The sequence below is a fragment of the Emys orbicularis genome, chromosome 10 (assembly GCF_028017835.1).
Source record: "Emys orbicularis isolate rEmyOrb1 chromosome 10, rEmyOrb1.hap1, whole genome shotgun sequence".
Classification (NCBI taxonomy): Eukaryota; Metazoa; Chordata; order Testudines; family Emydidae; genus Emys; species Emys orbicularis.
The window spans coordinates 74,525,153-74,542,791 of record NC_088692.1 but is presented as its reverse complement, the minus strand read 5'-3'; the positions used below and the strand labels follow the sequence as shown (position 1 = coordinate 74,542,791).

General features: G+C 40.7%; 1 protein-coding gene across 1 annotated transcript in view; it reads left to right on the top strand.

The window, feature by feature from the left end:
- The window catches only part of LOC135884700 (inactive cell surface hyaluronidase CEMIP2-like), a 75,569-nt gene that overhangs the window by 16,773 nt on the left and 41,157 nt on the right, over positions 1–17,639 (top strand). The window contains exons 10-17 of the mRNA XM_065412219.1: positions 1,954–2,159; positions 3,829–3,898; positions 4,594–4,722; positions 5,875–5,960; positions 7,416–7,547; positions 7,668–7,703; positions 8,609–8,761; positions 11,501–11,678. Of these exons, the coding sequence (XP_065268291.1) occupies positions 1,954–2,159; positions 3,829–3,898; positions 4,594–4,722; positions 5,875–5,960; positions 7,416–7,547; positions 7,668–7,703; positions 8,609–8,761; positions 11,501–11,678 (990 nt within the window). The remainder of the gene's footprint in view (positions 1–1,953; positions 2,160–3,828; positions 3,899–4,593; positions 4,723–5,874; positions 5,961–7,415; positions 7,548–7,667; positions 7,704–8,608; positions 8,762–11,500; positions 11,679–17,639) is intronic.

The following is a 17,639-nucleotide window of genomic DNA, read 5'->3' as shown; positions in this document are numbered from 1 at the left end:
TGTTCTGGCTTAAACCCCCCCCCCCCCCCCCCCCGAATTAAAAGCTAAATCTTGCTTCAGGCACAGGGCTGACTTTTGGCTCATCATTCACCACATACCTAAAATCCAAGTTTGCAACCCTCAGCCAGATCCATGAGAATCAAAGGATGCAACTGAAATTCTGTCTTTCTGGCATGGAGAGATTTATTGTTAATCATTATTTTCTTCCAAAGAGGAGTACTTGGTCTTATGTGTTTATTCCTTAGCTCACTGCTGATTTGAAAGCATCCTCAGCACTGCTCCTGCCCATCACACTAAAGGACATATTTAGATAGAACATTATCATTCTTAGGAGGCTGGCAAAGACATGTGGCATTGTTAGCTCAGAAATGGGTTTAGCTGTCTGTTAGCAAGGCTGAACTGACTAGCACACTCCTCAGTGCCACTGCTTCTAGAATGCTCAGGCTTGTTGCAACTGACTCTCTCAGTCTCAGCATATGTTCCTGAATTCTGAGTGGGAATATTGTCAGTGGGCTTCCAAAAACTGCAGTCACGGGGGGGTGGGGGGGGGGTGGCTTGTGTGTGTGTGTGTGTGTGTGTGTGTGTGTGGTTGTGTTGTTTTTGCCTGTATATTAAGTGCTCTCTAGACATCTCATTGAGACACATACAAAAGCTGTTGATTATCAGGGGAAAAGGAATGCCAGTGGGAATTGGCAACTGTGTCACTTGCAATTATATAAGTCTGTACCATACAATTCTCAGACTACTTTCCAGATTCATATCCTGTAAGTATACTTGTATACAGTAGATAAACACTGAATACAAGTACACTTACAATAATAATCATCCTTTCCCCCCAGATTCATATACTGTATCTGGTTTAACTATCCCTCTGTACCTAGAGGAAACCATGTAGGTTCATATTATTTAGTCTTGCTCCTTATACATGCAGAATTCCTACTGACATCAATTTGAGTAATGTCCATGTAAAGACTGCAAGTAAATGTGCTAACATCATTTAAAGTATAGAGTTAGCTTAAAAGTTTCATTGAAACCTATCAAATAAGATTTGGCAAAAAATAGTCTGTATTTTAACTGGTCTGATTTAGTATTTTCAGTTATGAAGACAAATTTTAGAAATCCTCACTGTAATGCTGTACATCAAAGCAGGCTTATGCTAAGTCCGCTTGGTCTTAGTATGTTTTAATGAAATATTTTTGTGCACGTGTCCAGTTAATCTTAAGAATGCAGACATGATGGATTGCAACCTCTGCAAATCATTAGGAGAATTAATAACCAGAGAATGTAGATGAAACATATTACTGAATTTAGTAGTGCAAATTTTTCTGCATTAAAACACTTACTGAATCTCTTCACACCCCCACCCCCTCCCCAGCCCACTTGGGAAATATCTCAAAGAAATCTAGAGTAACACACTCATGCTGATAAATACCACAATACTGTATCTGTATCAAATATTCTCACATAGAATCCAGTACAGTTTCAAACCTAGAATTGCAGCATTTGCTATTAATTATGCATGCGATCCTACTCAAATTAAAGTTAATGGGAGTTTTGCTGTTGACTGCAATGTTAGGAAGATCAGGCCCTGAATTTAGTAAGGGCCAAATTAGTTCACCCTTACTTAGGGTGACAAAATGTCCCGTTTTTTTAAAGGGACAGTCCCGTTTTTTGGGGACTTTTTCTTATATAGGCACCTATTACCTCCGCCCCCCCCCCCCCCCCCGGTCCCATTTTTTTTAAATTATTTTTTCCACAGTTGCTATCTGGTCACCCTACCCTTACTGAGTATATCTTACTCTGGATTTAGTTCCAGGACTACTCACAGATGAAAGTACCATTCAGTCTGAGTGAGGGTGGCAAAATTGGTCTTAAAGGTTTTTGAAGTTTATCAGTAACAAACATCTTTGTTTGTAGTTAACATGTAACCCATGTTTTGTATAATTGGTTCAGGTGAAAGATACTATTGGCTATGATACTTTGGGTCACTGTTTTTTCCTTGAAGATGGGCTGGAGCAACGCAATACATTTTACCACAATTTGGGCCTCCTTACCAAGCCTGGAACAATCTTGCCTTCAGACCGCAATGAAGCCACGTGCCTCGCAATGCGTAGCAATGTCTATGGGAATTATGTACCTATACCAAGCACCGACTGTATGTAAGCCCTCAACGAGTATAATAAGTCTTCACTTTTATATAGCATCTTGCATCTGGTCTTGAAAGTACTAAATTATGATACTGAGGTGAAACTAAGGTGTTTACAGAGTGGGGTTTGTTTTCCCAAGTTTGACACATGCTACTATTGGGGTCGTGATAAATTTTAGCTTCTACGGTATCTTTCTATTTTTTAAATAAATATTAGCTACTAGGTAAAGTGTCTTGAGGTGGAGACTCATGGCGGTCTCTGCTAATAGAGACCTGAATCTCAGTCAGTTAATTATTTATTGAATTCCATTCTTCTCACTGTTTCTAGTGCGAGAGAAACACAATATAGTATTTTGCTCGTCTCTGAATCCTATTTAATTGGGATAATGAAGGTTCCATGAAATCTGTCTGATAAATGGGGCTCATTTCAGCCTGGCATAAGCAGACATAAATCCCATTCACTTTAAAGGGAGTTTTTTCCCTTGGATGAATTTGGATCATAGCATCTAGAGTAAATTAGCCATTAGCACATGAGTACATTAGGGGATCAAATGTAAAGATTAGCATAAATTATAATTAGCCATGTTTTGTTGCACTTTGCTCAGAGGGGAAAACAAAATCCTTATTATTGGTGGCTGGAGTATACATCCAAACTGAAGAAATGGTCCATTGTAATATGGGTACTAATATGATCCCATTGACTCAACTAGGGTTGCTGATGAGCATAGTTTAGCCCAGGACCCCTGTATTTTCCAGGATAAAATTTAGGGGCCACATCCTGATAATTTTTACTCGCCCAAGTAATCCCATTTGACTTCATTGGGATTACTCCTGTGAGTATGCTAAGGCTGCTTTTGTGGCTAGCACAGGTATATTGCAGGTATTTGGGCCATTCCTGCAAACCATCCAATCCAATAGGATACACATGTTGATTTAGGATTGTTCCCATGAGCATGGAAACACTACAAATGTAATAGGATGGTTAAAAAATAAATGTTTGTTAGAATTTTCTGATTAAAAATTATCAAATTAGCTGCTACGAGTAAATAGTTATATTAATTTTTTTCCTTACATGTGGTGTATATTGTGCATCAAATTTATTTTTCTTAATCAAAAAGGGAAGTCTGCTTTAATAAACCGTAATGTTTGCATAAATATAACTAACTTTTGTCTGTGCCACCATAAATCTTCCTGCTTGATAGTGTCCTTAATTTGAGCAAAGGAATTAGTATCGCTCTTTAATCCCATTAATGATCTGTTTGCAATTTGCAGAGGATGCTTAATCTGGTGTCCTTCTGAATGGATCATAAAGCTGTAGGGAGTTAGACCTTCCTCCCTCACTCCAAGTTCTAAAGAGGAACAGAAGTTCAGTTTTTAGACATTTTCCATAGCTATTTAATTCTGTCCCTAGCAAATTCTTGAAAAAATGACCTCGGGTTTCCTTAACTGGATTTTAACAGAGCACAGATTTTGTGTGAATAGCCTCATATAACTTAATGCTTTCAGTATGTAGGTCCATAAATGAACATGTCTGACATCATTGCTTTTATTTTTCATGAAGAGTATGTATGGAGTTTTAAAATCAATGGGAGTGTTGTGGCTAAAATCCAATGCAATGCTATAAAAGCTTAGCCCTTCCTGTTTTGTTACTCCTTAGGATCATTTTGTGTTTTTATTTTCAGGGCTGTCAGCACATTCTGGATTGCTAACCCAAACAACAATTTGATAGAGAATGCAGCAGCTGGTGCTCAGGTAATCTCATTTAACCAGCAAGGGCCATATATCACCTTCAATCCACATGCATGAACCACTTATTGATGCCATTGGTGTGAAAGGCATCACGTTTTTAATGTAGAATCTGGGTGCCTATTGCTGCATAAGGCCAAAGGCAATTAGGTAATTCTTGGCCTGGTACAATATCACTGCTAGTGAACTTGAAAGTTCTATTTGTGTCCAGAGATCATCCATGTGCACATAACTGATATGTGATACCACAGTTTCCCCTTATGTAAAGCAGGAAATAAGTGTGGTTTTCTGTTGGCAAATGTTGACTCTATAATGCTGACCACTGTATTTAATAATAATGTTTAATATTAAACTGGAACCCCAGCTATACATGCAAATCATGTGTATGGATGATGGCATGTTCCCTAAGCCAAAATTCCATCTACCCTTCTCCTTCATACCCCCAATATATGTGCATGCAAAGTCCACAGGTATGGGCCCAGATGAGCATTTGTGCATGCAAGTGGAGAAAGCTTATGTAGACAGATGTGTTGGTTTTGTATGCACAAAGTGGTGCCTGCTCATTTTGCAGGCTGTATAAGAAGTTTCTTTGAACATTTGATTTCCAATATTTATATTGGTGCAGCTGGCAAAGCTAAATACTATAAGGTCTGAGAATTTATTGTACTGCCCAGAGTCTCAACCTTTTTATTGTGTTTTAGGATGTTGGGATATGGTACATCTTCCACCGGGTTCCAACCGGACAGTCTGAGGGACAATACCCAGAGGCACAGGCGGAGTTCACTCCCTTGGGGATATTTTACAACAACAGAGTCCATTCTAATTTCAAGGCATGTAAAAGATTTTCATACATTTGCACAAATGTAATAAGATTTAGTACTTACTGTAGGTAGCTCTCAGACCGCATGGACTAGAAACACTTTCATAGTGCTGTTCAAACACTGACTAAACAGTTGTCTCAACATCTCTGCAATGTACATGGGTGGTATTATTCCTATTGTACAGTTGGACAAACTGAGACTGTGGGCAGTATGCTGCTCTGTTCCACACAGCACAGAGGAATGCATGCAGCAGTAGATGTAGTGTAGACATAGGGCACGTAGCAGGAGATGTAGTGTAAAGGGCAGAAGGCTGTAGGCTACTCTCTACTGCAATGTGGGTGGGGGGGTGTGACCAGAGCCCTGCAAAATAGCTGGAGTAGGGCCAAATCCTGGTCTGCCGTTTTTTTTTTTTTCTTCAAAATAATTGCAATAACTTTAATCTCATTTGAAGGTAATTCCATGAAAACATTTTCCCTAAATGCACTGTAGGCATAAAGACAGAATCTACAAATAAGAATCCTTTTTTCATTATTGCTCAGGATTCCAGATGGAGAGGAGGCAAATATTACTGTATCAAATTGGGGACGTTGTTGTTGTTGTTTTGTTTTATTAGGATATACTTTAGTAGATAAAGAGAACTTCATACAACTTTATCTTGCTCTGTCCATGTATGTGCTGGTTCATCTCTGCAATAACACTGCATTGCAATCTTTAACTTCACTGGATCACATTCTGCTTTGATTGTAAAGAAATTTACAAGTCTAAGAGGAATTAAGGTCCTGCCTCTCAGCAGGAGCACTGTTCCCTCTCTGCAACATTATTCTTTCAAATTCTCTCCCGGGGCCAGCAGGAATGCTTTATTTCCTGGCGTGAGGGGGTTATAAGAAGCCCACTTAAATGACTATGTAACGAGCATAGCACTGTAGCATTCTGCCCTGACTTTGATATATTACACTAAGGCCACTGTAATAATGTGACAACATCCAAATGGCACAGAGGCCAATACTTGGGATGGAAAGCACTGGCATGCAGAGGGCTTACGGTGCCTTAAACATGGGCAGCCACCATGTTTGTGTTCCATTTATAATACCCTTTGATCTTCTTTAGCTTGTGCTGTGTGGTCTCCTTGTTAAAATAATTGAACTCCTAAATATTTTTCAGGCTGGCTTGTTTATTGGAAAGGGAGTAAAGACGACAAAAGCCAGTGCTGAAAATCCTCGAGAGTATCTTACTGTAGATAATGCCAGGTGAGTAAATACTGTATGGAAAAAAGTGTTTGGGTTCATTTTATTGCTTCTGGTGTTTTCATGCAGTATACTCAGCAGGTTGCTGGACCTTGTTATGGATGGAATAGCCTGTGAATATAGACCCACAACCTGTGATATAAAGAGGCAAAGATTTCAGAACTGTGTGCTGAATCATTTGTAGTATTGCTTAAAAAATGATAAATGTGCACTTGGAGCTCTGAGATGTTGGCAGAGGAGTCCTTGAAAATAATGGAGTTTTCATCATTTGGTTAACTATTGTTATCAATGACTTAATTGAAATCTAGATGATAAAATCAATTTCACAACCTAATTAGTGCCTATGATTTTGGGTACAGTCTCAGCCATCTGTTACATAATCTGTTTGCAATGATCTTCACATGCGAGTGTCTCTTTTTGTCTATACATTTTTGAGGGGTGGGGGGGGAGCTTCGAGGGATTCATTTCACAGAGTGGGAAAGTGAGTACTTAATGCTATTGGCTACCCCACTAGAATCCTGTGGGCTTACGTGGAGCAATGCTGCAGAGATCAGCCATTCTCTTCTGCTGTGTCCTGGCTAGCCCCACCTCACTTGTACATTGTGAGCTTCATAGAGCACTGAGAGTTTCCCACGGAGTTGAAGGATAGGGACAACAATGCAGCGGAAGTGACACTTCCCCTTTCTGTGGCTTCCCTCCTCCCTCGGCCCCCTTGCTTCTGGGAGCAGAGGGGACAATACAGCCCCATGAGTTTCAGTTTCATCCTTCTGCAATATGAAGATGGACTGGGAAAGAATAAGGGGATTTTTTTTCCTTCCCAAATTCAGCAGTGTTCAGTAATCAGCAAGTGTGGCAAGAAATATTCTGAAAGTGATTGGAAAATGTATAGATTCATGCTGAGTGAAGCTTTCAGACATGGGAGTCCCACTTTAAAACTGGAACGATAGCTCATGCATGTCACTTAATTATCATCAGTTGGCATCTTGTTCTTGCAGGGTGGGAGTTTCAAAATGCCAATGTGATTTAGGAACACAAGTCCCATTGAAAGTCAATGGGTTTTGTGGGTAGGATTTCTAAAAGCAGCCAAGTGACAGGTGCTTTTGCAAATGTTACCGTGTGCTCCTAAATCACGTAGATCGTTCTGAAAATCCGCCCTGAGAGAGAAATCCTGGCTCCATTGAAATCAATGGGTGCTTTTCCATTGACTTCACTGGGGCCAAAATTTCACTCTTAATGTTTGTTCTGTGTTAGCCTTGCAGTAAGATGCAGTACCGAAATGAAGCGATTGTTTTGAATGTGATCCAGAATACGTAAATTCAGCTGAAAATAGAAACAAAATTACTTCTCTTAAACCCATCAGTTCAGTATGTGGAAACCATTAGCTGTGACTGACAGTACCTCCTGTGTTTAAGGTTATTTCCCATTGCTCTGGTATAATAACTAGATTCCTTGCTTCAGGTTCCGCCCACATCAGGATGCTGACCCTGTAAAACCACGAGTTCCTGCCTTAATTGATGGCCTCATCGCTTTTAAAAATAACGACCATGGGGCCTGGGCCAGGGGCGGTGACATTATTTTCCACAACTGTGGGTAGGTGACTGTAATTACAGTTTATATCGTTCTGCTCATTACTGACATAAGTGGGTCTGTAGGACAAATTAAGTTACGAGGCATGTCTGATGTTACACATTTGTGTTTCTTCTTTTCTAGGTTTTCAGACAATGGAATTGGACTCACTCTAGCTAGGTAATTTCATTTCTCTCAGTATGCTGTGTTTTTCAGGGTTCTCCACAATTTAAAACGTTAAAGAATGGAAGGTGAGGAGAGCTTCCCTGGTGATCACATTAAGATGCAAGAATCTCACATGTCCTTCCCAAACCACATCAGGCTCTCCCTTAATAGCTATTAATGAAAATGGCAATATGGCATTTCAATTTCTTTGCCTTATCATGTCGGGGGAATATGTCAATAATCAGACATTATGACTTTTGGGCTGTAGATTCTAAACCCTTAGACTAAACATTCTGATGCATGCTAAGGAGATTTGTATTCAGTCTAGTCAAGGCAAGACCAAAAATGTCCATACCTTTGGTATATTTCCATGCAGAAGTGGCAGGAAAAGGCCCTCTGTGTGGTTGTAGAGTGGTTCTTCTGACCACATTCCTACTACCTGTAGGTAATGGAAAGGTTTGTTCTGTTGTAAACCAGAAACCTCTCTGAGATAAAATGTGATTTAAGAGCCTGATCCAAAGCCAGTCGCAGACAATGGGAATCTTTCCATTGACTTCAATGAGCTTTGGATCTGACCCTAGCTGTGTTTTTGTTTTTTCACACTTTTCAAAGAATTTGTAACTTCCCAATTCTGAACTAGAGTTTGGCTCATGCTTTGTAAAATGTTTTAGGATGGAGGATGCTATATAAAAATCAGACCTAACTGTAGTTGCCTGAACCACTGAATTAGCATTATTACTGGTGCTTAATACTAATTTGCTGGTTTCTAAAGACTGTTTTTTAATTCCTGCAGATTCATTTCTTCAGATTAAAAGTGACCGTTTCAGAAGTGCAATTAAAGGCTCCTTTAAATTATTCATTAATTATTCTTTTGAACTGTGCCACATAGTTACCTTCCATTTTTCTTTGTCTAATTCTAGTGATGGAACTTTCCCAACAGATGAGGGTTCCAGCCTGGAAGTTGCACATTCCATCTTTGTTGGAGAAAGCAACAACATTGGCTCCCAGGGAGGACAAAACAGCTACTGGGGAAGAGGGGCAAATGGAGAATATAGAACACTACCCAGAAACAAGTAGGTTATTCATCTAGCATTTATCCTTGATATTAGCATAAGAACAATGTGATAGAATAAAAGCCTTTGAAATGAATGTGGCTACTAAAGGGTAATGTAAATGGATGTTTAAATTTATTATACAGGCCATAACCAATGAATATCCAAATAAAACCTGTTCTCCAGACAAACGTGGTGAGAGCTTTAACAACTGGATGTCTTTGATGTAATTTTTCTGCCTAATTTATTAGTCACTGGAGAGTGGATTAGAAAGTTTGAAAGAAACCAAGAACTTTTTTCAGTGCTACAATTGCAGCCAGTGTCTGGGCTGACTGGCTCTCTTGGTTACACTATAACTCAGTTGTAAATATTGTTCTGTACCCAGACATGTCAGTGTGGCATCATAGGGAAAGCTGGATAATTTCCATTTGAACTGAAGGGGTGGGGAGACAAGGCTGCCTGTACACCTTAGCATCCAACTCCAAAGAGACTTTGGCACACACATTTGATCTCCCTTAAGGTATGTCTACATTGTAATTAAACACCCGTGGCTGGCCTGTGTCAGCTGACTTGGGTGCATGGGGCTTAGGATTTCGGGCTGTAAAAGTCTGGTGTAGATGTTTGGGCTCTGGGACCCCGTGAGGGTCGGGGGAAGAGTCCCATAGCTCCAAGCCCAACCGTCTATAGTGCAATTTTATCACCCTGCAGCCTGAGCCAGAGTCAGCTGACATGAGCCAGACATAGGCGTTTAATTGCAGTATAGACATACCCTTTACTGAGTAAGCACCTGATTCGTCATTCCTGACACAGGCAAATCTCCCACTGAAGTCACCAAACAAGGGACTGGATGCTATTTTTCTTTTGATTTTCCTTTTCCAGTGGGTGTACATTTATTTTCTTCCTGTCCGAATAACATATGACCCAGTTTGACAAAGAAAGAAAAAGAAAGTCACTCAGGATCTCACTTCTCTTTCTAGGGCTGTATGTTAGCTCCCTTTACAGGAATACAGCCCCCCTCTTCAACAGTCAGTGCACACCCCCATATTTCTACAATTACCCACGCCTTGAGCAAATAGAAACTCCAAAACAATTGTCATTCATGACAAACATCTATTAAAGAATATTTTAAAAAAGCAACGAATAAGAATAGACTGAGTATTTGCTGGTTGGTTATAACATGCCTGGCATGCAAGTAGCCCTTAGATCTGTATAACCATAGGAGATTCCTGGCTATGAAATCGAATCTCTACAGAACAATTAGAGCCACTATTATTATCAGGCAACCATTTGGAATGCTCCATTGCATTTCAGCGTTCACCTTTTAATAACCTGTGTTTATTGGTAGGAACTGCAAACCTGGAAAGAAGGAATATTGCTACCTGACACACTGTCTCATCTTTCAACAGAATACAATTCTAAATCTAAAGTGCATTTAAAATCAGTCCCATCTGCTGAATAGCTAGAGCACAGGCAGTGGCATTGTAAAGGCCTGACCCAAAGCCCATTGGTTTCAGTGAGCTCTGGATCAAGGACTAGGTTTTCCCACATGGCTGCCACATGTACGTCTGATTTTTCCCATTGCACTATATGCTGGGGTGCTATTTTTTTATATTTTAATTTAGTTGGTTAAAGCACCTAGAGCCTGGGATAGACACTTACAAGCAAATTCAAAGAGAGAAAATCTCTCTCTTGCATCTCGCTGTATATAATACAACACTGAATGCAGCTGTGGAATCTCTAATTTATAAGAGGGTACACACATGCTTTCTGTTTCTGATGCTTGAGCAATCCAGCTTTACCTAAATTTCTAAACAAATTAATTGTAAACATGTCTCCACTGGCCCCCTTCATTATCTTTTATGAAGGTACTGTAGGCCATTCATTAGTCACACAGCACCTGGGTAACACCGAATTCAATACTGTAAACAAGAAAGGGGGATCCATACTCACCTGAGACTCCAGTGGCATCTCCTAGATTTTTGATATCCTGTGCAACATGGCCATAGTCCACAGGCCAGCCCTGAAAATGTAATCTTACAACTATAAAATGTTATGGGCCATATCCTTATGGGCATCTGTAACTTTCACTCTATGCATCTGAAGAAGTGAGGTTTTTACCCACGAAAGCTTATGCCCAAATTAATCTGTTAGTCTTTAAGGTGCCACCAGACTCCTTGTTATCCTTGGGGATGACCATGTGATTCCTGAAGCAGCTTGTGGGGAGAGGAAAATCCAAGTTGTTCTAACTTGAACCAGCTGGTGGCTGCTTTCAAGAGGCCATTACAGCAGCAGGGGATTAGACTGATGTTACAGTCTCCCAGCTATGCCTATGACTGGGTTGGGCTGGAGAAGTAGTAATGGAGCCACTACACTAGCCCTCCAGTCCCTGGGATTTCTCAGACCTCCAGGGACTCCCCAGGACGCTGTTTAAGGTGTTTTGCCCCAGCTGACTGGCCGCAAGGGGCCATAAAATGGGGTGAGGCAAGATCCTGCTCTGGACTGGGATTTTATTTCTGAGATCACTCACTTAACCACTGCTCCTCTTCTGAGCCTTAGCTGGGGAGAGCTGGGTGCCGCTTACAAGGTGATGAGGTTGTTCAGCACCTCATGGGCTGGAGCTGCATGATCCTGATTTAGGGAATGTGAAGAGGGTATAACTGCTAGATACAAATGTAGTGTCTTTCTGTGCTTTTTGGAGGAAAGCACTGATCCTGCCCACATGTCTAAAATGGAATTCTGTTCATTTTGAAATTTCCCTAGGACGTTCCCTATCCGTGGATTCCAGATTTATGATGGGCCTGTTAGGCTGGTGAAATGCACTTTCAGAAAGTTTACTCCCACTGTGGACCGATACTCAAGTGCCATTGGTTTCTTCATGAAGAATTCCTGGCAGATAAGCCCTCAGAATAACGTGTCCCAGATCAGGATGGAGAGAAGTGTAAGTGAGAAAAATAGGAGTATGGGTTTTGGTTGAGCTTGTCTGACTTGCAAAAGTCTTTAACGGTGCTGAGAGGTTTACTCAAGAGACATCTTACTTCTGGGTGAGCAGAGATGCAAAATCTGCAATAGCATAAGGTCTTCACATAGAGGCCCAGATCTCAGCTGATGTAAGTCATCCATAGCACTATTTACCTCAATGGGGCTATGCTGATTTACTCTAGTTGAAGATCTGGCCCAGTGATTGGGAGCTACACAAATCAAACTTCAACAAGCATGAGTGCCAGAAAGTTGTAGTACAATCTAAGGCCTGGTCTACACTGGGGCGGGGGGGGATCGATCTAAGTTACGCAACTTCATCTATGTGAATAACGTAGCTGAAGTCAACGTACTTAGACCTACTCACTGCGGTGTCTTCACTGTGGTGAGTCGACTGCTGCCGCTCCCCCGTCGACTCCGCCTGCGCCTCTCGCGGTGGTGGAATACAGGAGTTGACGGGAGAGCTCTCGGGGATCGATTATCGCATCTAGACTAGACACGATAAATCGACCCCCACTGGATCGATTGCTGACTGCCGATCCAGTGGGTAGTGTAGCCATACCCGTAGATACCTAGAGAGACCTTGGGCCTGATCCTGGGGTCTTCACTGAAAGTTCTATGGATCACAATGGGGATTGAGCCAGAGTAAGGACTGCCGAATCAGGTCCCATATTTGCGTGCTGACCGGAGTTGTAAAAGGCTTTAGGTGTTCTAGCCTTTCTCTTGGATTCATGTGGCATTCACATCTCTTTGAGTTTGGCTTTTGAGTTTTTTGGTTCATTTGAGCCGGTAAAACTCAAAACCAAACTCTCACAAAATCACTACAAGTTGCCTGGGTTGGGCTGAAACCATGAAAAATTACTGACCTCCAGGTGGCTTCCTTCTGGGGATTGTAACCTATCCCGGGCCTGTCCAAAACAAGGCCCAGGCCCTCTGTGTGGTTCATGAACCTCTATAACCTTAGCTCAAGATTTGGGTTTGTTTGTAGGGAAGTTTTCCACAGCTCTAATATTGACAGACCTCATTTTCTTTGGCTTAGCAGGCAGCTTTTCTGCCTCTCCTCCATCACACCTTATCCACACAACAGGAGCATATTTTATATAAAGGTTGTGTTAGCACAGTCACTCCGGTGGTACTGTTGTGAAAATATAGTGCACTTCATCCTTGTGCATTTAAATAAATCAGACCTCTGTATTACCCATGTATGTCACACCTGAAGTCAGAACAAGGGTAAGGGATAATTTAGTTGTACATTCTTTGCATCCCTCGGGGGAACTAGCTACAATGAAGATGCAACATTCAGCATGGAATGAGGAATGTGCTTAGAGGGAAACATAAAATGCACAGGTCTGATCTTGCAGTGGATCTGAGGCTAGTGGGAGTGTAACCTGAGTAAGGGCTGTCAGATGGGGTTTTTAACTCCAAATGCATATGTTTTTAGGCCCGTTAGTGGATCGTTACCTGTGGGGGAAAAATTTGAAAATGCAGATGTGTAAAGTTGTAGCACTTTTTGAGGTCTGAGCCTGTTTAATGTCACTGCACCTTTTCAGGTCTGGGAGACAGTTTATTACAGCAACACCTTTAAGATCTGAGGTCTGCAAGGCAGAACCTTTCAGAGGAGTTATTAAATGCTGCTGCAATCTGAATTAAAGACAAACATGCTTAAATAACACATGCTGAGTTTATTATAAAACATGAGTTACATTATCCAAGTAATTACTTCCTGTTTGTCCATTTCCCAACAAATGGCTCTTTACTATTCTAATATTTTGCCAACTGTTTTTAAAAAACAAAAAAACAAAAAACAAAAAAACAGTTAACCACCTCTGCCACAGCAGTTAATAAAAACACCTTTCACTTTGATTCTGCTTTATCCAGATGGAATCCAGAGGTGCTGATCCTGAAGTAAAACTGTAAGGTCCTCTTGCATATTGCTCTGTGGCAAATTGCTTTATTGGATAACATATAATTAACATAGAGCCCCTAAACTGTTTGTTAATTTCCATCGATAGGCTTCTTTTTATTAATTTTGAAAGAAGTTCCCTAAAGGATGGCTTATTTTTACAGTCACTTCAGAAAAAGTAAACCTTATTGCAAGTTGCATAGTGATACTAAAGCTATTAGTCATGCTGGGTGCATAATCACATTAATTGTTCAAGCTAATCAGCTCCTTGATTAGATAACTAAATAATAAAACTAGTCAGGTCTTGCTTAATTACAATATAAAAACAAATTGTTAAGTGAAACAGAAAAGCTAAACATTGCACTCCACAAAAGTATTCTTCACGTTTCTGTTGACAGAAAACAAAGCTTGCATATGCGGGAAGGAAAATCTGTGCCTTTACAGGTAATACAATGAATAACAATGCTTATAAAGTGCTATTAAAAGGCTATCTTCAAAGCAGTCATTGGTCCTCTGCCTACACAAGATTCAGATGGCCATGTAGTGCCATGGGTCTGTGTGGATACATCTATACTGCAGCTGGGATCAAGCCTCCCTGCCCAAGTAGACAGACTTGAACTAGTGCACTATAAATATCCGTGTGGATGTCTCAAGCTTGGGAGGCTGAGCTCCAGCCCGAGTTGGAACATCCGTGCCGCTGTCTTTAGCGCACTAGCTTGAGTCCCACTAGTGCGAGTGACTACTGAGCTGGGCGGTTTGCTCCCAGCTGCAGTGTAGACAGACCCTCCATGTCCCATAGCTAGAATCTAGACAGGTAGGAGGAAATATCCTCTTTAGGTCATTCAGAGTTCGTGCATAGTTTCCTAGGAAAACTTTCTATTGTACTATTCATAAATGTGAAAAATTAATGAATAATAAAAATGTCAGCCCCAGTCTTTGGGTCTGTCTGAGCTGTGCCCCTTTATGGCAGGCTGTGCCAGGTCCTTGGGGGAGAAAAGTGGTGGTATGTCACCATTTGAGCTCAAATGATCATCAGGTAGCCCAGGACTGGTTCAGTCCCCTGAGCATGTTCTAACTTTGACTGTTAATGGCTCCTGTGGTGGTTTTTCCAGCTACCAGGAATAGCTGGAGTTTGGAGATGGAGCTCTGCCCATTGGCAGTAGGCTGTGGCAGCTCTTTACCATCTATGGATTTGCCCATGCCAGGGGAATCCCCAGCTCCCTGTTCAGGACAGCTTTATGGCCCTTTGCATTGCTGGAAGTGCGCAGAGGAGCCATATTTGGGGGGAGGAGCGGCCTGGATCCAGCCTAATGACTCCCTATTCTAGCACACAATTGCTGAAAGGGCGTTTACGCTGGCAGGACTCGTGTAGCTGTGTGACTAGGAGGGGAACACTTTGTAATGTAAGCAGTTGCCTTTATATTTAGACTATGCCGTCTTACCAGGGTGTTTCTGAGTGCCAGGCAAAACTGAAGTTTTCATGCACTTCAAAAATTGCAATTCCCATAGGGTGGATTTCCCCCCCCCCAAAAAAAAAGCCCCAGACAAAAACCAGGAAGATAAATGTGCTGCACTTTATCACAAACCATTTCTACCCTGAAGATGGGAGGCAGGGGGAGCAAAAGAAAAGGGCTGTGGGCCTAAGGGGCCAATCTTGTTCCCATTGAAGTAAAAAGGCATCTTTATGTTGACCCCAAATGAAGCAGAACTGAGCCCTCAACTCCACCAAAGTCAATGGGCTTGGGATCAGACCCCAGAGAAACAGATGTCTTATGTTGTCGGCCATATTTTTCTATAATACGAGAGAGATTGTTCCTTCTTACCTGATTTGGGTCCCAGTCCTGCAAGCTGCTCCATGCAGGTGGATCCCTGCTCTCTAAAGCTACAGTAAATTCAGGGAGGCTCTGCATAGGTATCAGGATCTGCCTGCACTGATCAGCTTGCAGGATCAGGACCTTAATCTTTGCTTCAAAATGAGAAAGGCACAATGATTCGGGAGTTGTGACTGTAAAACAGGGGAAGGTCCACACTGGTTAACAAATGTCCCTGGCAACCCATTTCTGTAAAAATATTGATTATGACGACATGATGATGATAGTAATAGTAGTAGGGATATTCTTTCTATAGGTGTTTTGCACCATCCCATAGAATTTTGTTGAAAAGATGCAATTCCTTATTCAATTCCACTGGTTAATTTAACAAAAATCTATAGAAAAGTTACAATTTTCTACTGAAGCCTATAGGGCTTTTCCATAAGGGTGTGTAGGTGCGTGTGTGTGTGTGTGTGTGTGTGTGTGTGTGTATTTTTTATATATATATATATATATATATATATATATATATATAAAATACTGTATATGTGTAGATGATATCCATGTGATTAAATTGGAGAGGCATTTGATGATTAAATTTATCACATATCTGTGACTGCATCCTCCGTCTACTAATCCATCTCCCTATAGTTGCTATTCTAATACTCCAAACCCGAGTAAAGAGATCTTTATACCTATCACCCACCATGTATTCCATATAATTTATCACTCTAAATAGTAAATATGTATGTGAAGATCTTCAAAATGATGTCCAACTTCTATAGTCTTCACTTAGACAGAGTTCCCACTAAAGTCCATACGATTCATGATATGACAGATATAGATAAATCAGTCTTGTGCTTTTTATCCCAAAATTTTATATCTGGAAGCTGATTCCTTTCTGTGTCTACAGTACAAAAGAAGGTATTTCCTAGGGTTGGGTCATAAATTAATACAGACCATTTCCCAGTTTACAAGTTTAGCGGTGATTCTTTTGTCCATTTTAGTGTAATCTTTAACTTGAATTTTTAGAATAGCCATTTTATTTCTCATCCTCAAAGTTTACAGGAGAATGAAGGAGAAAGATTAGGGTTTAAACAATAAAACTTTCTGTGTTGTGTCTGGAAAAACTTAGTGTGCTAATTAAATGGAAGCTGTACACACTGTACTTTGTTTTGAGGTCTCTGTTCTCTTGTCGTTGGAGTGTCCATATTCAAACCCAGAAATGCACTGGTGCAAGGTATTTATAGTAGAGCTTTGAACTGCAGGATAACGTTTACATTTTACTAATATTTCCTCTTTTAGATATTACAAAAAAATGTATCCGTTGGGATCCTTCTTCTTTACCAAATAGCTCCTTTGGTAGAGGTTTCCAGCAGGGAAATAAGAAAAGAGTTGAAACTGCTCAAAAACAAACATTACAATTCAGTGTGTTTTGGTTGGTGGTGGGTTTTTTTTTTTTTTTTAAAAGGACTGATTCAGTAAGAGGCTAGGAGTTAGGTTAGGAGAAGAAGGAAAAGTGATTATAGGATCTGATTTGATTTTAAAGTAATAGAAAAAGCCTAGACTAACTAAAACATAATTTAAGGGCCCATTCCTGCAACCTTTACTCATGCAAGTAGTTGTTACCCTCGTGAGGTAGTCCCATTTAAACAATAAGACTTCTCATGTGAGTAAGGATACTGGTAAGCTCTTACCCAATGGGCATTATAAAATTGAGCTTTCAAAGACCTTAGTAGATTTGCTGCCTTACCTGCAAACGCTTGCTCCCATGAGTAATTATTTCTTACTCATGTGAGTAGTCCCATTAAAGTCAACGGGCCTAATGGAAGTAAGATTTCTTCCTTGGGTCTGCATGATCAAGCCACTATTGTCCTGTGTAGCACACATTATTACTCAGGGATTCAGCAAAAAGTACCTGACCTAAAACACTTACCTTCACTGTCACCTTGTGACCTATTCATTTGCTTTCTCTACAGACACCAAAATAGTCAACACCTTTTTGCTTAACATGTGTAGGTTCCCTACTTTGTTGTATTTTTATAACAGGCTTATGCTTTTTGGTTTGATGTTTAGCCATCCCAAAAACTGAGGTTATGCATAGGGCGAGCAATTGAGGTTTTAGCTTCTATTTTGTTTTCTTTGCTTTCCAAAATGAATAGTGTCCAAATCATATGTTGGAATATCTACTAACAGGAATTCTGAAAAA